Source organism: Rhinolophus ferrumequinum, chromosome 3 (assembly GCF_004115265.2).
Source record: "Rhinolophus ferrumequinum isolate MPI-CBG mRhiFer1 chromosome 3, mRhiFer1_v1.p, whole genome shotgun sequence".
Taxonomy (NCBI): domain Eukaryota; kingdom Metazoa; phylum Chordata; class Mammalia; order Chiroptera; family Rhinolophidae; genus Rhinolophus; species Rhinolophus ferrumequinum.
This window is the reverse complement of record NC_046286.1, coordinates 12,490,577-12,510,173: the sequence shown is the minus strand read 5'-3', so window position 1 is coordinate 12,510,173 and position 19,597 is coordinate 12,490,577. Positions and strand designations below refer to the sequence as shown.

General features: G+C 55.5%; 2 protein-coding genes across 2 annotated transcripts; both read left to right on the top strand.

The window, feature by feature from the left end:
* Nucleotides 1–28: 28 nt before the first annotated feature.
* Nucleotides 29–3,812, top strand: MRPL2 (mitochondrial ribosomal protein L2). Its single transcript, XM_033095694.1, has 7 exons — nt 29–248; nt 1,371–1,539; nt 2,255–2,396; nt 2,510–2,625; nt 2,702–2,812; nt 3,127–3,200; nt 3,561–3,812. The coding sequence occupies exons 1-7, from the start codon at nt 153–155 to the stop codon at nt 3,771–3,773; spliced, it is 921 nt and encodes a 306-aa protein (XP_032951585.1). The 5' UTR covers nt 29–152; the 3' UTR covers nt 3,774–3,812.
* Nucleotides 3,813–4,200: 388 nt separating this feature from the next.
* CUL7 (cullin 7) lies at nt 4,201–18,633 on the top strand. The gene is made up of 26 exons (XM_033095643.1): nt 4,201–4,540; nt 5,412–5,999; nt 6,437–6,588; nt 6,727–7,227; nt 8,336–8,474; nt 8,568–8,767; nt 9,034–9,262; nt 9,810–10,047; nt 10,129–10,234; nt 11,272–11,499; nt 11,783–11,873; nt 11,976–12,147; nt 12,308–12,413; nt 12,714–12,809; nt 12,996–13,171; nt 13,485–13,618; nt 13,957–14,139; nt 14,401–14,507; nt 14,584–14,766; nt 15,630–15,790; nt 15,963–16,179; nt 16,295–16,553; nt 17,285–17,430; nt 17,564–17,690; nt 17,770–17,975; nt 18,224–18,633. Exons 2-26 carry the CDS (start codon nt 5,420–5,422, stop codon nt 18,545–18,547), a joined length of 5,061 nt encoding a protein of 1,686 aa, XP_032951534.1. The 5' UTR covers nt 4,201–4,540; nt 5,412–5,419; the 3' UTR covers nt 18,548–18,633.
* The last annotated feature ends 964 nt before the right edge of the window (nt 18,634–19,597 follow it).

Genomic DNA, 19,597 nt, shown 5'->3' with positions numbered 1-19,597 from the left:
TGTATCCAGCTTGCTCTCGGGTTCTCCTCCCGCCTGCTTTTACGTCAGATGGGAGCGACGGAACCAGGAGTCGTTAGCGTCATCCTGGGGCGTCAGGCTGCTTACCTAAAGGCAATGGTGGCGTGTTGAACACGGCGTAACCACTCACCCCCATGGCCCTGCGGGCACTGACCCGCTCTCTGGCCTCCCTGAGCCTGGCGCCCCCTGCCGCCGCTGCCCCCGGCCCAAGCCTGCTCCCGGGTGCCCAGGTAATCCACTTTACCCGGGAATGAGGTTGCTTCCGTGCGGGCCGCCGGAGAGGGGACAACTGCAGATAGGCGGGTATGCGAGTCTGGTCAGGAGTCATGCTGGCCCGTGACCTTGGATAGTCACTCTTAACCTCAGCTTTCCCTGTGAGTGTTGCTTTCACAGGGCTGCTGGATCCCGCAGATTAGATACTGGACGTGAAAGTGCTTTACAGACCACCGGTTGTACAGGTTTCAGTAATAATTGACATTTATTGGGTACCTATCATAAGGCAGGCATAAGTAATAGAGGTTTTAAACAACTGAACTCTTTTCAACCACTCTATAAGGTAGTTATTATCATTCCCTTCTGCATATGAGAAAACTGATAAGCAGTCCAAGGTCACACAACAACTATTGGAGCTAGGCAGCCTGGCTTCAAAGCTGGAGCTCTTAACCATTATAACCATTAGGGATGCTGAGATTAGAGAATGCAGGGCAAGATACCAAGAATAGGAGGAGCCTGAAGTGAACGTATCACAAGATCCCTAGTGGGTGATTGGTGAGTCACAGAAAAGAAATTGTAAGTCTTGCTTCTCTGGATCTCTCAGGCTGATAAAAAGTTTGGCAGAAGCACACTTAAAATTCAAAACCTACTCTGAAATTCTGGGAATACAGCAGGGAACAAGATAGAAATGATTCCTTCCCTCCCTTCATATCTGAAAAACTCCCAGAAACACAATGCAAATGGGCAAAAGGCTTTAGTGCTGATGGTGGTACTTGGATGTGTGGAAGTTACCAGCTTTGGAAAAGGAAGTTCTTTAAGGAACGAGAAGTTTCCAGGAGAATGGGAGGTTTGAGACAGATTTAGTAGATGGCACCAGGGGAGAACATCCCATTGAAGAAATACATCAGAGGTGAAAGGATCAAATGAGAAGAGGTAATCAACACATACATATCCGGATAAACATTCCACACTGGTATTTGTGCAAGCTGTGAAGGGTGGAGTTTTTGGACAGCTGGTCTGGAACGCTTCAGAGGAAGTGAGTAGGCTACAACCCAACTATGGTCTCTGCCCTCTCCCTTGGCTCTCTGATGCTTCTCCTCCAATTAGCTTTCACATGAAAGATTTCTGTTTATCTCTAGGTGACAAACAATGTCCTCCTTCAGCTGCCCTCTGCCTCGATATTGCTCCCCTGCCGCCCCATCCTTACCTCTGTGGCCCTTAGTGCCAAGTTTGTGTCCTGGAAGAGTCGTACCAAGTACACCATTACACCAGTGAAGATGAGGAAGTCTGGGGGCCGAGACCACACAGGTAGGAGCAAGGGCAAGAGGATTTAAGCAGTGAAAGGAAAAAACATGGTAGGACCCTAGGCCTGGATATTGATACAGGCAGAGGAATGTAATCAAAATGCTCCTTCTGCATGTAGTGTGTGTGTAAGTGCGAGAGAGTAGAATACAAAGCAACAGACAAGTGATCTGTTCTCCTAAAGACAATCTAGGAATTGGAGAAAACTGGACATACACAGTAAGTTTCATGACATTTTTTTTTTTTTAACTTTTATGTAAGTGTGTTTTTCCAGGACCCATCAGCTCTAAGTCAAATAGTTGTTTCAGTCTCATTGTGGAGGGCACAGCTCACAGTGGCCCATGTGGGGATCGAACTGGCAACCTTGTTAAAAGCACTGCACTCTAAGCAACTGAGCTAACTGGCCGCCCCAACGTTTTTCTTCCTATCCTTCAAAAATTTTTAATAGTTGAAATTGAGCACTATTTACACGGCCCTCAGTAAACTTACTGAATTCAGTAATTTGTAGAGAATTTATCTGGAAATCTAACGCTGTTTCAATAATCATACAATTATGTTTTTATCAAGGTCCATGTAAGTGTTTCCCCATCCCCGTTTACCCCATTGTGCTAGCAAATTTTATCATTTTCTGCTTGTGTCATAATGTTGGGAAACTGCTCTCTACCCAGGACAGGCCTGTTCGGCTGACCTGGATCATGTACCCTCACTGTCCTGACCACAGGCCGAATCCAGGTGCATGGTATTGGCGGGGGCCACAAGCAACGTTATCGCATGATTGACTTTCTTCGGTTCCGGCCTGAGCAGGAAACCAAGCCAGGACCCTTTGAGGAGAAGGTCATCGTTGTCCGCTATGATCCCTGTAGGCAAGTGTGGGGTGTGGGATGATGATGGCATGGCTGAATGATTGCTTTGTAGCTTTTCCAAAGATGTGGGGCTGCCTTAGATTGTCTGTTCACCTGTCTATCACCCTGAACAGGTCAGCAGACATAGCTCTGGTTGCTGGGGGCAGCCGGAAACGCTGGATCATTGCCACAGAAAACATGCAGGCTGGAGATATAATCCTGAACTCTGACCACATAGGCCGAATGGCAGGTGAGAGATGGCCGCCACATGTGTGTGGGCTGGGAGACTGCAGGTGTTCTGGTGCTGATAAAATTCTGTCTTTTAGTTGCTCCTCGGGAAGGGGATGCACATCCTCTTGGGGCCTTGCCCGTGGGGACCCTCATCAACAACGTGGAGAGTGAGCCAGGCCGTGGGGCCCAGTATATTCGTGCGGCAGGTAGGAGGAAAGGAGCTGCTTTGAGTCTTACAACTTGGAAGGCTAGAGGTTACCTGAGGTCACAGTTCTCTGAACCCATGGGCCCACATCTGGTCCAGTGGCAGAGAAAAAGGGAAAAAAAAACAAAAAACAAGGAAAATGAGAATGAAGAGGAGCTTGTGTTTTGACCTAAAACATTGCATGTATCCCGCTTCAATGTATCTGCTACTAAAGGGCAAAGCAAGGGTAGTATGTGGGGTGTGGCCTCCTGTAAATCTGCTCCCCACCTCCTCCTTTGTTGTGGATGGCAAAGCTGCAGCTTCTCCCTTCCCCAGGGACATGTGGTGTACTGCTACGGAAGGTGAATGGGACAGCCATCATCCAGCTGCCCTCCAAGAGGCAGATGCAGGTGTGTGTGTGGGGGGTGGAAGGTACAAGTGGGACGGAGGAATTTTCGGAATGTACCTTTCATGGCTGGCTGGGATAGCTCCCAGGTGTTTTGTATTAGGAACTGCCCCCAGGCTGGGTCTGTCCTTTCCTGCTGCGCCACAAGGCATGCCTCATCAGGCTGGCACCATAACAGAGTAGGAAACGGTGTCTTTCATTTTCAACTCTTGTAGGCCCTGACTTCGGCTTCGATTATGTTGTGCTTTTCTCCTGCCCTCTCCCTTCTCTCATTGACTGTAAGAACCCTCCCAAGAGCCTGCCCTCAATATTGTCAGGCTCTTCCCCCAACGGTGCATTCTCCTCCATCTGCTTTCTCTGTCAGGTGCTGGAAACGTGTGTAGCAACAGTCGGCCGCGTATCCAACGTTGAGCACAACAAACGGGTCATCGGCAAGGCTGGGCGCAACCGCTGGCTGGGCAAGAGGCCTTCCAGCGGGTTATGGCAACGCAAGGGGGGTTGGGCTGGCCGAAAGATTCGGCCCCTGCCCCCCATGAAGAGTTACGTGAAGCTGCCCTCAGCTGCTGCCCAACGCTGATAAAACTGACTAATAAAATGACCCCCCATTTTTATCTGTTACTGTTTTTTGGGGAGGGGAGACAGTACATACTGGATCCGGGGAAACAGGAGCAAACAAATGTGGGGTTAGGAAAAAAGGAAAGGGCAAATTGGGACCAAGACTAGGGCTGCAAAACCCCCCCCCCCATTTCCCGCTGCCCACCTTCTCTCGGTTCTTTTATAAGTAATGGAGGAGGGTGGAATACATGACCTCCAAACTCTTTTCCAGTTCTGACTTGGGAAACAGGGAAAGCACTTCCGGTGGCAGGAGGGAGGACGAAAAGGAAGAGGAAAGGGAGGCGCGGAGGAGGTGCCGCGCATCGCCGAGGTGGCACCCGCGGCTCCGCCCCGGTGCTCCCCCCAGGGCCCCTAGCTTTCCGCTGGGTCCGGCGGAAAAGAGCCGCGGCTCTGGACCGGCATCGGAGCCTCTAGAGCTGGGCGGGCGGCGCCGCGGGCTGGGAGCAGCCCCGCCCTCCCCTGCCCCTGCGACCGCCACCTGCGCGCTGGCTCTGTCAGTGGCCCGGCCCCCGGGCGCCTGGTCCCTGCGGGCCACGCCTCCTGCCCGTCTTGCCCCCTACCCGCCTGCCAGTGCTGCAGAGGCACGCCCCCTCCCGCCTCTTCTCCTGGACCCCCTTCCGGGGCCCAGGCGGGGCCCAAATCTCCGCAAGCTTCGCCGCCATCGTCTGCGCTCCGTCCCTAGCTCAGCGAAGGACAGGCCTCGCGCCAGGACCCCCATCGACTTCTAAGGTGGCCAGAGCCCCGCCGCGGCCCCCTGCTCCTACCCTGGGTTTTCCTCCACCCACTAGCCCACCAAGCCTCGCTCCACAGCCGACCTTGCGTCCCCGCATTCCACTGTGCCTCGGGATTCTCATTTATCCGGTTCAGCCACCCATCCCACCCTTGCCGCGTCCCCACTCCCGTACCTCCCACCCCGACTTCTTGGGTCCGCGACCCGGGTCCACCAGGCCTCGCGCCCCTCACCTATCGGGTCTCCTACCCACCCTGTCCCAGGCCTCGCGTCGCCCCCGCCGGCCTTGCTGCCCCAGTGCTTTCAGTCATCAGCCCCTGCAGCCCATCGGTCCCTCCCAGGCCATCGCGCCTTCTTGAGCCCTCACTCCACTACCACTTCTCTGGGTCTCTTTCCTCTGAGACTCACACTCCTCTTCCCCCAGCGCTTCATGCATTGGGGCTTGTACCCCTTCCCATACACACCCGGGTATCGCTCTTTTGCTCCCCTCAACACACCACCGGCTCTGGGCTGCTCATACCCCCTGCCCAGGGCTGCTGTCCCATCCCAGGGATTTGCTTGTTACTCCAAGGCTCCTCTGCCCTCACTGTCCCCTTCCCACTGCTCCAAACCAACCCACTTCAGGCTGCAGGGCCTTGGACCTTCCTTTTAGCCCCCAAATTTTGTGTTCTCTCAGAACAAACACCCCAGTGTTCCTCTGCTTAGGCCTGGCCCCACCCAGCCTGCAGCAGGCAACTCCTGGGCCCTGCTTTAACCCCACCCAGCCCAATAGCTGGTGCCACATTTGCTTCTCCACTCCTGGACGTCCTTGATTTTCTGACCTCCCTTCTCACTCTAGCTTGCCTGTTCTCTTTTCCCCATGTGTCCTAGGTGCCAGGATGGTGGGGGAACTCCGCTACAGGGAATTCAGAGTGCCCCTGGGGCCTGGCTTGCACGCCTATCCCGATGAGCTGGTCCGACAGCGGGTGGGCCACGATGGGCATCCTGAGTACCAGATCCGCTGGCTCATTCTCAGGCGCGGGGAGGACGGGGAAGGGGGCTCCAGCCAGGTGGACTGCAAGGCTGAACACATCCTGCTCTGGATGTCCAACGATGAGATCTATGCCAACTGCCACAAGATGCTGGGCGAGGATGGCCAGGTTATCAGGCCTTCCCAGGAGACTGCAGGGGAAGCTGGGACCCTGGACAAATCTGTGCTGGGGGAGATGGAAACTGATGTGAAGTCCCTGATTCAGAGGGCCCTTCGGCAGCTAGAGGAGTGTGTGGGTACCATCCCTCCGGCTCCTCTGCTTCACACTGTCCATGTGCTCAGCGCCTATGCCAGCATCGAGCCCCTCACTGGGGTCTTCAAAGACCCAAGGGTCCTGGACTTGCTTATGCATATGTTAAGTAGTCCCGATTATCAGATTCGATGGAGTGCAGGCCGGATGATACAAGCCCTGGCCTCCCATGATGCTGGTGAGCAGTGTGGGGAGGGCGGGGAGCTGGAAAGGGGCGGTGTGGGCTCAGGCCTTGCTGCAGCAGGAGCCTCTGATCTCATCAGTCCGTAAATGATTCTGCTGCCTTTTTAGCATTGGAAGAAAAGGAGGTGGGAAAGTCGGTGTGGTCATCTCTGCAGAAAGAGGAAAGACTCAGTCTCCAAAAACCTCATTGTAATTGACTTTCTATGCAAAGAAAAAGTTTAGACTTTACACTACTGCACTGTGTATATATATACACATATATATGTATATATATTCGTTCACTTATATGAAAAAGATAGTAAGGTTTGGCTTTTCAAGTAAATCATGTCATTCCTAGTGTGTCGTGACCAAATAATTGAACTGAGAGAGTAGGGGATCTAAGAGAGATGCCTGGGATTAGGGAGCAGTTACTGATTGGGGTGTGGGTTACAGGCACCCGGACCCAGATCCTTCTGTCACTGAGCCAGCAAGAGGCCATTGAGAAACACCTGGATTTTGACAGCCGCTGTGCTCTGCTGGCTCTGTTTGCACAGGCCACACTCTCTGAACATCCCATGTCTTTCGAGGGCATTCAGCTGCCACAGGTATTCTGTTGGGGGCATTGGGGGTGGGGCTATGAAGATCTGGGGACCAGATCTTTCCTCTTGTCCATAGAGGATGGTGTGGAGAGAGGGGCTAAACCTGGGACACAATGGACATTGGCCAAAGGTTGTGTCCTGCAGGTCCCAGGAAGGCTGCTCTTCTCCCTGGTAAAGCGCTATTTGCATGTCACCTCCCTCCTGGATCAGCTGAATGACAGTGCTGCAGAACTAGGAGCCCAGAACAGCTCTGCTGCTGAGGAGCTGAGTGGGGAGAGGGGTCGGCTGGAGCTGGAGTTCAGCATGGCCATGGGCACCCTGATCTCAGAGCTGGTGCAGGCCATGCGCTGGGACTGGGCCTCAAGCAGACAAGGGCCCTCGGCTCAGTCCTCCTGCTCCATCTTCCAGCCCCAGGCGGCAGATGCAGGCCCAGGGCTGCCACCCGCCCAGGCCCTGCCCTCCTTCAGGAGGTCAAGGCGGTTTCGCCCTCGCCCTGAGTTCGCAAGTGGCAACACCTATGCCTTGTATGTCCGGGATACGCTGCAGCCTGGCATGCGAGTGCGCATGCTCGATGACTTCGAGGAGATCAGTGCCGGGGACGAGGGCGAGTTCCGGCAGAGCAACAACGGCGTGCCCCCAGTGCAGGTGAGCCAGTGCGTGGTGGTGGGACACTCTTAGGGTGGAAGGAGGTCTTTTTCATTTTTTTGGTAAAATTTTTGGGGTTTTTTAAAATTGTTTAGATTTGGGGGATGGTTTTAAATAATATAATAAATGTGTGTTCCAAGTCCCGAGTAGACATTCCATACTCAGCACTAACCGCGGGGGAGAAGGGTTGTTGGGGATCTTTTTGGGTGGAGCATAACTAGGGCTTCCATGCAGGGGCCTCTGGCAGGTCACCCGAGAAGAAAACCCCCAAGAGAATTGAAATGGTTAAATGGTCAGCAATTGAGAGGGAGGCCATTTGGAGGGCTAAGAAACATCTGGGTTTAGAAGGCTATGAGGTCAGAAAGACTCTCCCTGGAAGAAACTGATACAGCAACACTTTCCAAAGGTCAGGGAGACAGGGTGATTGAGGCCAGGAGGAAGTGTAGGGGCATAAGACATCAAGGAGGGAGGGACCGGCCCGGTGGCTCAGGCGGTTGGAGCTCCATGCTCCTAACTCCGAAGGTTGCCGGTTCCATTCCCACATGGGCCAGTGGGCTCTCAACCACAAGGTTGCTGGTTGGACTCTTCGACTACCACAAGGGATAGTGGGATGCGCCCCCTGCAACTAAGATTGAACACGGCACCTTGAGCTGAGCTGCCACTGAGCTCCCCGATGGCTCAGTTGGTTGGAGGGCTCTCAACCACAAGGTTGCCGCTTTGACTCCCGCAACTAACAAGGGCAACTGGACCTGGAGCTGAACAGCACCCTCCACAACTACGATTGAAAGGACAACTTGACTTGGAAAAAATCCTGGAAGTACACACTGTTCCCCAATAACATCTTGTTCCCCTCCCCCAATAAAAATCTAAAAAAAAAAAAGACATCAAGGATAGGCAAGGGGACAGGCAGACCTCCGTCCCCATAGTGGAAGGTATCCTGTGTGTGTGTGTGTGTGTTCTCCATATGCCAGTGTTTTGCTATTTGCAGGCTTTTCCAAACCTGGCCAGGTGGTCACCTGAAGGCTATATGTCCTCATCTTTGGGCCACAGCCAGTTGTTAAGTGAGCCCTCTATTCTCCTTCCCTCTCTTTTCCCCCATGTCTTTCAGGTGCTTTGGGAATCAACGGGTCGCACGTATTGGGTACACTGGCACATGCTGGAGATTCTGGGCTTTGAGGAAGACATTGAGGACGTGGTTGAGGCTGATGGCTACCAGGGGTCTGTGGTCAGTGGAGCACAGGCTGTAGGTGAGCCCAGAGAGGAAGCAGGGGTCAGCTTGGAGCACAGGAGCAGTGGTCTGGCTGGGTGGGCAGTGACATCCCTGTGCCCCATTTCCACAGCCCTGCCCTCCTGGCGATGGAAGCCCATGACAGAGCTCTACGCCGTGCCCTATGTGCTGCCTGAGGATGAGGACGCTGAGGAGAGTGAACACCTGACTCAGGCCGAATGGTGGGAGCTCCTCTTCTTCATCAAGAAGCTGGATGGACCTGACCATCAAGAGGTTCTTCAGGACATCCTCCAGGAGAACCTGGATGGGGAGGTAGAGCTGGCCTGGAGATACGCAGAAGTTGGAGGGCTCCACTGCAAGGGCTGGACTGTGCTAGAACATCTGGAAGGCTAAGGATGGGAAGTGGAGGTAGATAGTATAAGTGGCTGCAGGGGATGGGATCTAGAATGTTCAGAGGTGTTGGCAAGCTGTTTGGGAGGAGCCAGCTGCCAGCCATGAGAGGTTCAGGATGGAGAAGTGCCCCTGGAGCCTCTGTGTTGGCAGGGCTGCCTGCAGTGAGAGCTTCTCCCTGATGACAGATTCTGGATGACGACATCCTGGCTGAGCTGGCCGTGCCCATGGAGTTGGCCCAGGACTTGCTGCTGGCTCTCCCACAGCGACTCGATGACAGCTCTCTCAGGGACCTGCTCAACTGCCGTGTCTACAGGAAATATGGGCCCAAGGCCCTGGCAGGGCAGCTGGCTTCCCCATCCCTGCTGGAAGCCCAGGCTAAGCCTCAGGAATCAGCACATGCATCCAGAGTGGAAGGTGGGATGCCAAACAGACATAGCAGCTCTGCACTCTGGCCTCCAGGAGGGCGTGAGCCCAGGGCAGATGTCTGTGCTGGCTTTTGTGCAATGCTGTCTGGAAGATATGGCACCTTAGGAAGAAACTGAAACTTAGAGATGAGCAAGGAATGGGAGCAGACAAGTGCTCCCTCCAAAGAATGAAGGAGGATATAAAGTTAGAAAATAGCAAGAGATTTGAAGCCTTAAAAAGCTACCCCCCACACACACGCACACGTTTAGTTTTTTGTATTGTAGAGAAAAACAAATTATTGCATGCTTTTGGATGTAGGGACGTGCTCTGCTGTTGGTAGACAGGAAGTTCCTTTGCAATTTTAAGAATGTAAAATTTGTCATGAAGCTGTCTTATAAGTACATAAGAGATATTATGAGCTCCCCCAAACCTAACTTTTAGGGGGATAAGTCAAAAGCATTTTTAGGAAACTAGATTGCAAGTTATGAATCTGGCCTTTTCTGATTCTTCACATCACTAACAGTGACCAACCCTTGTGACTTCCCCCATCCTGTAGCAAAAGAACCCCTGACTCAGTGCCCCAACACTCCCTTGCAGCGTCTGATGGAGGGTTATGGGCCAGCTGGGAAAAGCGTCCTGGATCTGGAGCAAGCCCTCAGCTCAGAGGGGACCCAGGACAGCGAGGTCAAACCATTCCTGCTGCTGCTGCAGCGGCAGCCCCAGCCTTTCCTCGCGCTAATGCGGGGCCTCGACACTCCAGCGGCCAACAAGGCCCAGCACCTGGCCGTTCTGAGGTGAGGGGTTGGTGAGGGGTGGGCTTGGGCAGTGGGGTCCGTGATAGGCTGCATCTCTCTCCCCGGCTCCCTGCTCTCCAGGGTCCTGATGCGGCTGGTGGATTTCCCCGAGGCGCTGCTGCTCCCCTGGCACGAGGCCATGGATGCCTGCATGGCCTGCCTGCGGTCCCCAGACACTGACCGAGAGGTACGCCACCCCGCTCTGGGGAGGTGCTGAGAAGACAGAGGTGGCCTCTGAGGGAGGCCTGCACCCCCCAACCCCCCACCCCTGCGTGGGGCTCCGAAAGGCACAATGGAGCCTTCCCGCTCTTGGTTTCGGTTATGTTTTTAAAACTGAATTTTACTTTCTCTTTTAAATAGGGAATACCTTCACACAGTTCATAAATCAAAATGATGTAACAAGGTGGTATACATTGAGAGTTCTCACTCCCACCAGAATCCCGGTCCTCTCAATGCCTCCCACATGCCCCTTAATGGTAACCACTTGTGTTAATGTATGTATCCTTCCCGTGTTTCCTGATGCAAATATATGATCAAATGTATAGTCTTATTTGCCATCTCCCTTACACAAAAGGTTACGTCCATATTGGGTTAAGAGCCTTGGTGGCTCCTGTTTGGCTGGGCCTGTGGGGGCAAGGGGGACAAAGGAGGCAGAGGGGACCATCACATCCCAGAGTCCTCTGCCATAGAGATGTTCTGGGCACAGAAGGCTTGGGAAGTGGCCAGAGAACTAGAGTTATGGTGGCAGTGGGGGATCTGCCGTATAGACCTTTGGCTGTTCGCCAGATTTCAGTTTCCGAGGTGGACTGAACTCAGTGTGCCCATACATGTCCAGTCCCTCTCGGCCCCCTCTCTGCCGACAGGTGTCTATGCTTAGGGCCCGAGGATCTCAAAATGCAGCGCCACAGCTGGGTCTTGGGACAGCTGGGCCTGCAAAGAAACAAGCTGGATGCTCTGTGCACCTATTGCCAACAGAATCAGTAATCGAGAACCCCAGGGGCCCAGGGCATCTCCTGGCTTTTCCATTTAGTCTGTCTTTAGTTCTCTGTCTCCACCCCGCCCTCATGCCTGCGCCATCCGTGACACTTGACTTCCTCACTCTGTCTTGTACCTGCAGTAGCCCCCACACCCAACACACCCTGGGTGGATAGTAAATACTACTGGAAATGCCCTTGTGGCCCACGCCTTGTACCCTTTATTCACCTCCCCCTTGCGCCATCCCAGGTGCTCCAGGAACTCATTTTCTTCCTGCACCGCCTGGCCTCAGTGAGCAGGGACTATGCCGTGGTGCTGAATCAGCTGGGAGCCCGAGATGCCATCTCCAAGGCCCTGGAAAAGCACCTGGGGAAGCTGGAGCTGGCTCAGGAGCTGCGGGACATGGTGTTTAAGTGCGAGAAGCATGCCCACCTCTACCGGAAACTCACCACCAACATCCTGGGAGGCTGTATCCAGGTCAGGAGGGAGGGCAAGGGACACTCGTGAGTTCCCAGCTGGGTAAGACTATGAAAGCGAGCGGTGGAAGGGGCGGGGGGGTGTTTCAGAAGCTGAGAAAGGCAGGAGAGTCTACTGAACCTGGGGGCATTTGTTCCCTGCCCCTCTGCCGGGTCTGGTCCTGCTCTGCCAGTGATGGAGGAAGTCTCCTTGCTGCTGGGTCTTTCTCCGTATGTGTTTCTGTATGTTTCTCTGTGTTCCTGCCTCCTCCCCACGCCCCTTCTCTCTGACGTTCCGGCTGCAGATGGTGCTGGGTCAGATCGAAGACCACAGACGAACCCACCGACCCATCAACATTCCCTTCTTTGACGTGTTCCTCAGATATCTGTGCCAGGGTTTGTGCCTGTCCCCACATTACTCCCTGTCCCCACACCTACATCTGTTTTTCCTCCACGCCCACCAGGCGGTGACAGCCACCCCTTCCCACTCGCCCCCAGGCTCCAGTGTAGAAGTGAAAGAGGACAAGTGCTGGGAGAAGGTGGAGGTGTCCTCCAACCCGCACCGGGCCAGCAAGCTGACGGACCGCAACCCCAAGACCTACTGGGAGTCCAACGGCAGCACCGGCTCCCACTACATCACCTTGCACATGCGCCAGGGTGTCCTCATTAGGTAACATGCTCCATGCACGTGCTTAGCCACACACCTACACCTTCTCTTGACTTCCCTGTGTGTGTCTGGGGCCCTGAACATGACCAGAGGGTCCGCTTGGCTCTGTCTACAAGGATGTGACTGGTTCCGGTTCCAATTGGTTCCTCTTCCCTCCTCCCAGGCAACTGACAATGCTGGTGGCTGGTGAAGACTCGAGCTACATGCCGGCCAGCGTGGTGGTGTTCGGGGGTGACAGCACCAGCTCTCTTAACACAGAACTCAACTCGGTAGGGACCCCTGTGCCATTAGACCTCCCCTCACAGGATCTGCCCTGCTGCCCAGACTCCTGAACTCCTGCATTTCTCCGTCTTGTGCCCCATAGAAAGGAGAGACCTTTATCTCTATGCCTAGGTGACAGCATCAGGCCCCGAAGAGTGAGGGTGGCATTAGGACCTCTCCATCAGGAACCCCACACATCCCAGGGCTGGGGAACGGAGGGACTCGGTGAGGGGACAGGAACAGGTTTGGGTGCTCTCAGCACTTTCATCCACAGATGGGGAGGTGACCACCCTCTCTGCTTCTGTCAGGTCAACGTGATGCCCTCCGCCAGCCGGGTGACCCTCCTGGAGAACCTGAACCGCTTCTGGCCCATCGTCCAGATTCGCATAAAGCGCTGCCAGCAGGTCAAGCAGGGGGGTGGGGCGTGGCTGCTGGGCATGAGGCTCCCGGCCCCGTGACTTGCAGACCGTGGGCCCGAGCTCCAGCCTGGGTCGTGGGCAGCTGCAGCGGAGAAGCATGAGGATGTGGCTGAGCCTGGCCCATGTGGACGAGAATGGGGACCAGGTGAACATAGGCCTGTGGCATTGCAGGGTGGCATTGACACGCGCATTCGGGGGTTGGAGGTCCTGGGCCCTAAGCCCACGTTCTGGCCAGTGTTCCGGGAGCAGCTGTGTCGTCACACACGCCTCTTCTACATGGTTCGCGCGCAGGCCTGGAGCCAGGACATAGCCGAGGACCGTAGGAGCCTCCTGCACCTGAGTTCTAGGTGTGTGTAAGCATGTGTGTGTGTGTGTGTGTGTGTGTGCATTACAGATGACCACTGGGAGAGCGTGAGATGGAGGGCTAACATGCTTGGAGAGGGGCTGGAGTGTCCTGCAGTTTGGGGAGGGTAGGAAGGAATAAAGAGATTTCTCTGGTGGCTGGGAATGGGATATGCCAGGTAACAGGGGACTTGTCAAGTACCGAGTGGGGATTTGATCTGGTTGCTGGGGGTTAGCTGGCAATCTTAGTCTGGGTGGACGCTGAGGTCACCTATGCCCCCAGCCCCTGACGCCGTCCTCCCTCATCCTCATCCCCAGGCTCAACGGGGCTCTGCGCCAGGAGCAGAATTTTGCTGATCACTTCCTCCCTGACAATGAAGCTGCCCAAGCCCTGGGCAAGACCTGCTGGGAGGCCCTGGTCAGCCCGCTGGTGCAGAATATCACCTCCCCCGGTAACCATCCTGACCCCGGCCCCTCTACCATCCTGTTGTGGGCCCCTCTGACCAGCCTCTTCTTGCTCTACCCTAGAGCCACCTGGGTGATGCTCTTGACCCTTTTGGTATCTGTGTTTGTTTGGTACCCCAGTGCTCCTCTTCTCACAACCCAGGGGCTGCCTCCTTTCCCATGTCTCTCAGATGCCAGCTGACACCGAAAGGTTGGGAGGGGCTTTGCTACCTCCCTTCCCCGTATCATTGTGTCCAACCGCTCCTGCTCCACGCTCCCGTCCAGCCAGCCTCTCCCACTGCCCTGGAGACATGCCCTGCCTTGGCTTGTTTATGCCGCCCTCTAGATGAGGAGGGCGTCAGCCCCCTGGGCTGGCTGCTGGACCAGTACCTGGAGTGTCGGGACGCTGCCCACAACCCTCAGAGCCGCGCGGCGGCTTTCTCCTCAAGAGTGCGCCGCCTCACCCACCTGCTGGTGCACGTGGAGCCCTGCGAGGCGCCCCCGGCTGTGGTGACCACTCTTCGGCCCAGTGAGTACCAGGGATTCAGATGGGCGGTCAGGTTAGGGGCATTGCCCTATGCGCCCCCACTGGCATACTATAGGCTTCTGTCCCTCCCCCCTTTTGTCCCCCCCCAGCCTTTTCATCTTCCAGTTTGTGTGACCCCATCCTAGGAGCATGATTTTGGGTGGCAGCGTGTCAGAAAAGGCCCCAGGGCTCAGCCTTGAATGGGGACCCAGGAGCTGGGGGGCTGCCCCCATCGTGCCTCTACCCCTCTGTCTGTCTCCACAGAGGGCAGAAACAGAAGCCACGACTGGAGCTCCCTGGCCACCCGGGGGCTTCCCAGCAGCGTCATGAGAAACCTGACTCGCTGTTGGCGGGCGGCAGTGGAGGAGCAGGTGGGCAGGGCGGCTGTGGGGCCCTGGGACGGTGGTCGTTGGGTTGCCTCTTCAAGCTGCTGCCCCTTCTCCCCAGGTGAACAGCTTTCTGACCTCACACTGGCGGGACGACGACTTTGTGCCACGCTACTGTGAACACTTCCATAATCTGCAGAAGTCGAGCTCCGAGCTGTTTGGGCCACGGGCAGCCTTCTTGCTGGCGCTGCAGAACGGCTGTGCTGGGGCCTTGCTCAAGCTCCCTTTTCTCAGAGCTGCCCACGTAAGCCGCCCACCCTCGCCTCAGCCCTGGGCCTCTTCCCACGCACTCTCCCGTCCCCACCTCCCCAAAATGGCCCACCCTTCCATTCCCATTCAACAAGCAACATGGATTGGTATGTAACCATGTTATCAAAAATTCAAAAGAAGAAAACAAACAGTGACTCTCAGCGTGTCATCCTAATATATTCTGATATACTTTCCTCTGTTCGTGTGCATGATTTAACTGTTTACTCACAAGGAGCTAAAATACTTTATCCTGTTTTCTCATCACAAATGAAAGCTTCTTCCAGTGTTGCTATTTGTCCTCATTTTCTATTTGTGCATAAATTCCATCTAAGGGACGTATTGTAGTTTACTCCCCCATGCCCATCAACCCGTAAATATTTACTAAGTGGTTACAATGTGTCAGGCACTGTGATAAGAGCTGTAGAGAGATGAAGTCCCTCCCCTCAAAGTTGACAATCTTCTAGGGAATACACAGAGTTAAGCAAATGATGGATTAACTAAAATGGGATAGGCTCCCTGGTAAGCAGAGAACGGTGCCGTGAGAGCGGGAAGTAGTGGCTGCCTGGGTTGCTTCCGGTCATTCTGTTTTATTAGTGACACCGCAGTGTGACCATCTTTGTGCACATAACTTATTTCCTCATATTAAATTGCTCTTATTAGTTTGATTTTTAGACGTGCTCAATGTGAAGAACAACTTTTCATTGTTAATTTGCACAATTGTTAATGATGGTATAAAGTGTTATGAAAGTGTTGACCAATTTATGAAGCTTCGAGCCATTCAAAGCTACTTCCTCAGACCCTCCCCACTCACCTCCACTTGCTCTTTCATGCTTTTCCTGTGCTCTTCCCACTGCCCAGGTGAGTGAGCAGTTTGCCCAGCACATCGACCAGCGGATCCAGGGCAGCCGGATTGGTGGGGCCCGGGGAATGGAGATGCTGGCACAGCTGCAGCGATGCCTGGAGACCGTCCTCATTTTCTCTGGCCTGGAGATAGCCACCACCTTTGAGCATTACTACCAGTGAGTATGGACCTAGGCAGGGGGCGTCGGGGGGAGGCAGGATGATGGGCAGGGTCAGCTCGCGGGGCCTTGGGAGTCGGGGGTCCGGGCAGGCTGGAGGAGTCCTGGAGCGGGAGGCCGGGCCATGCCGAGCGCCCACACTGAGGCTCTGCCTGGGCGGTGTGTGCCGTAGGCATTACATGGCGGACCGTCTCCTGAGCCTGGGCTCCAGCTGGCTGGAGGGGGCCGTGCTGGAGCAGATCGGTCCCTGCTTCCCCAACCGCCTCCCCCAGCAGATGCTGCAGAGTCTGAGCACCTCGGAGGAGCTGCAGCGCCAGTTCCACGTCTACCAGCTCCAACGGCTCGATCAGGAACTCCTGAAGCTGGAGGACACGGAGAAGAAAATACAGGTGCGTGCCAGGGAAGGGATTTGCTAATACAAATGGGAGGGTAGGAAGGAAGAGAGCCATCGAGCAGGCCAGAGGAGGCTCACTGGCTTTTGGGAACCCCGTGTTCCTTCTTCAGGTGGGCCATGAGGCCAGTGGCCAGGAGCCTGAGAGAGAGAACGAAGAGGAAGCGGGGGCAGCCGCGGCAGCAGATGTGACAGAAGAGGAGGAGAACGAGGATCTGTATTATGAAGGGGCGATGCCAGAAGTGGCTGTGTTAGTCTTATCACCACGCTGCTGGCCCATTGCTTCCATCTGCCACACGCTGAACCCCAAAACCTGCCTGCCCTACTACCTGAGGGGCACTTTGAACCGATACTCCAACTTCTACAACAAGAGTGAGGAACTGGGCAGAAGAAACGGGGGCTGGGATACCGGGAAAGAGCCTGGCGGTAGGGTGGACCCTGAGGTTGGGAGCCTTGATGGGGTGGATTTGAGAAGAAAGGTCAGGAAGTTCGGTTTGCATTGTTGGGGGGTGGGGCTGCCCGGCACCAGAGCGTCAGACTGTTGCCTTCTCTGTCCTTAATAGCAGACCCAGGACTCTCTTTGTGGGTGGTGGGGAGGATGGAGGCAAAAAGCAGCTGAGGCCACGAGAAAGGGCTCTCCCTCAGTGGTCGGTGTCTGGCTCCTGGTGAGTCCCTATAACCTAAGCTGATTCTAGACTGTGCAGTGACAGAGTGGGGAGAGCATGAGACCGGCCCTCAGGGTGTCCCAGGCTAATGAAGGAGACATATGTCCTCTCTCACAGATATTCCAGTTTGATAAGAGCCCTGGTCCTTCCTTCTTTCATGATTTTGTCTCCCTAAAAACAATGGGGAACTCCTCGAAGGCTCCAATCAGAGCCCACCTGGTACATGGCTAGGCACACGGTGGGCTCCCAGAAGCCTGAAGCTCACCTAGGACGCAGCACAGAGAACACTCGGGGCAGGAACCACCGTGCCCACAAATGCTGGGCTGCATGCTCTGCAGACTCGTGGGGACAAAGCTCAACCAGTGGGGTGCCCTCACCAGCCCCACCTCCCTCCTTTCCCCGCTCTTCGTCTCCCTCTTTCTCCCTGATCCTTCTCAGGTCAGAGCTACCCTGCCCTAGAGCAGGGCCCCCCAAGGCGACTGCAGTGGACATGGCTGGGCCGGGCTGAGCTGCAGTTTGGGGACCAGACCCTGCATGTGTCCACTGTGCAGATGTGGCTGCTGCTGTATCTCAACGACCTGAAGGTGGCTGAGTCCCCTGCCTCCCTGCTCTCTCCCACCTCGTCCCTCACCTTTCTTCCCTACACCTATCCTTCCCTCTGCCTTCTCCGTTCCACCCCTGAGGGAGGCCCTGAGTGTTCCCTCCTCTTCTCTTAAGGCCGTCTCCTTGGAGAGTCTGCTGGCGCTCTCAGGGCTCCCTCCAGACATGCTGAACCAGGCGATTGGGCCTCTTACCTCTTCCAGGGGCCCCCTGGACCTTCACGAGCAAAAGGATGTCCCAGGAGGTATGTCCTTAGGTCAGAGGGACCTGTCAGGGCCAGCCTTGTCGTGGGCCCCCCACCAAGTGACCGGTGCTTATTTCAGGGGTGCTCAAGATTCGAGATGACAGTGAGGAGCTCCGTCCCAGGACTGGGAACGTGTGGCTCATCCCACCTCAGACCTACCTGAGAGCTGAGGATGAGGAGGGCCGGAACCTGGAGAAGAGACGGAACCTTCTGCATTGCCTCATCGTCCGAATCCTCAAAGCCCACGGGGACGAGGGGCTGCACATTGACCAGCTTGTCTGTCTGGTAGGCAGGGGCGGGCAGGGGGTGAGGGAGCACTGGGGGGAACAGTCCATAGTGAGGGGTGGGTCCCCATTTGAAGCCTCTGGTTCACTATGGAGGCTGTAAGTTTGTGACGAGTGAGGTTGTGGTGCCCCTGGTGTCCGTCCTCAGGGCGCACCGTCTTGGCAGCTCATGCTTGGAGTAGACGCTAGAGGTGGGGTGAGCTGGGTGTCTCTGACCTTCCCTTGCTCCCCCTTCTCTCTCTATACCAGGTACTGGAGGCTTGGCAGAAGGGCCCGTGTCCTCCCAGGGGTTTGGTCAGCAGCCTTGGTAGGGGGTCTGCCTGCAGCAGTACCGATGTCCTGTCTTGCATCCTGCACCTCCTGGGCAAGGGCACGGTGAGACGCCATGATGAGCGGCCTCACATGCTGTCCTATGCAGTCCCCGTGACTGTGATGGAGCCGCACACCGAGTCCCTGAACCCAGGGTCCTCGGGCCCCAACCCGCCCCTCACCTTCCACACCCTGCAGATTCGCTCTCGGGGCGTGCCCTATGCCTCCTGCACCGGCACCCAGAGCTTCTCCACCTTCCGGTAGCCCTGGACAGGGGGTCAGGGCGAGGTAGGGCTGGGGCTTTCTACACAAATAAAATGCAGGAGTTTGAGTACGTGGCCTGTGTGGTGACTGCTTTCCTGGCCTTCTGGCCCTGAGGCTTTTCATTCCATGCCGGGAGTCAGTCCTAGAGTGAAGCTGGCAGCCTGGGGAGAAACATGGAGGGAGTCAGGTGTGTCTTAGCATCCCCCTCTTGGCAGGGATTAAGTGGACGGATGGGTCTCCACCCCTTCCCAGAGGGTGTGGGATCAGAAGTGCTTTCACCTGGCAGGCGGGAGACCCAAGCACACATTGCTGTGCGAGCTGGATGGCCTATAACTTGGCAGATTATCAAGCAGGGCTCCATTTTCCTTCATTGTGGAATTGGACCAGTGACTGTGGGACTCTGAGGAGTATTTGACATGGTAAAGACTTTGCCAATGGCTACCACACCCAGCAGTGAGTGCATTGCCCCTCGCCTAGGTAAGGCTGACAGGGGAAGGTGAGGCAATGGAGCTTTGCAGCCACTGCGGGCACCCAGGAGCCTGAACGTGTGCAGTCTGGACACTTGGGGAAGTGGGTTGGAAGCAGACCTACATGGAACGGCAGCTCCCATGAGCTCCTCTTTGTTGCCCTCTTTTGGCGGTGCAGAGCTGCACACTGTTGCCAAAGCCGGACCCCAACTAGCCCCATAGGAAGGCCTGTACTGCTATGGTTGGCTCCGCTGGCCCCATCCACGCTGAAGCAGGACGGGTCAGGCAGAGTCTGAGTGCCAGGGGTGGAACTCTGTGTCATGGCAGGGGCCAGTAGGGGAGGAGGGAAGGAGGGACCCGGGCATACTGAGTTCATGGTCTTGCAACCAAGGTGAGTAGGAGAAAACTACGGGAGGCAGAAGGGGCAGGGAAGATGCAGGTATTGAGAGGGCACAGAGGCCACACAGCAAGAACAAGGTGCCACCAAGGACTGAGATTTGGAGTAGAATTGCTCAGGGAAAAAGAGGCCCAGGATGAGGCAACAAACGGGAGGGCCAATAGAGGGTGGACACAGGGCCCTACT

Coding starts and splice junctions, on each gene's coding strand:
- CUL7 (XM_033095643.1), top strand. CDS start 5,420: ATGGTGGGGGAACTCCGCTACAGGGAATTCAGAGTGCCCCTGGGGCCT. Junction 14,140..14,400: donor GGTGACCACTCTTCGGCCCA/GTGAGTACCAGG, acceptor CTGTCTCCACAG/AGGGCAGAAACAGAAGCCAC. Junction 14,508..14,583: donor GGGCGGCAGTGGAGGAGCAG/GTGGGCAGGGCG, acceptor CCTTCTCCCCAG/GTGAACAGCTTTCTGACCTC.
- MRPL2 (XM_033095694.1), top strand. CDS start 153: ATGGCCCTGCGGGCACTGACCCGCTCTCTGGCCTCCCTGAGCCTGGCG. Junction 2,397..2,509: donor GTCCGCTATGATCCCTGTAG/GCAAGTGTGGGG, acceptor CACCCTGAACAG/GTCAGCAGACATAGCTCTGG. Junction 2,626..2,701: donor CCACATAGGCCGAATGGCAG/GTGAGAGATGGC, acceptor TCTGTCTTTTAG/TTGCTCCTCGGGAAGGGGAT.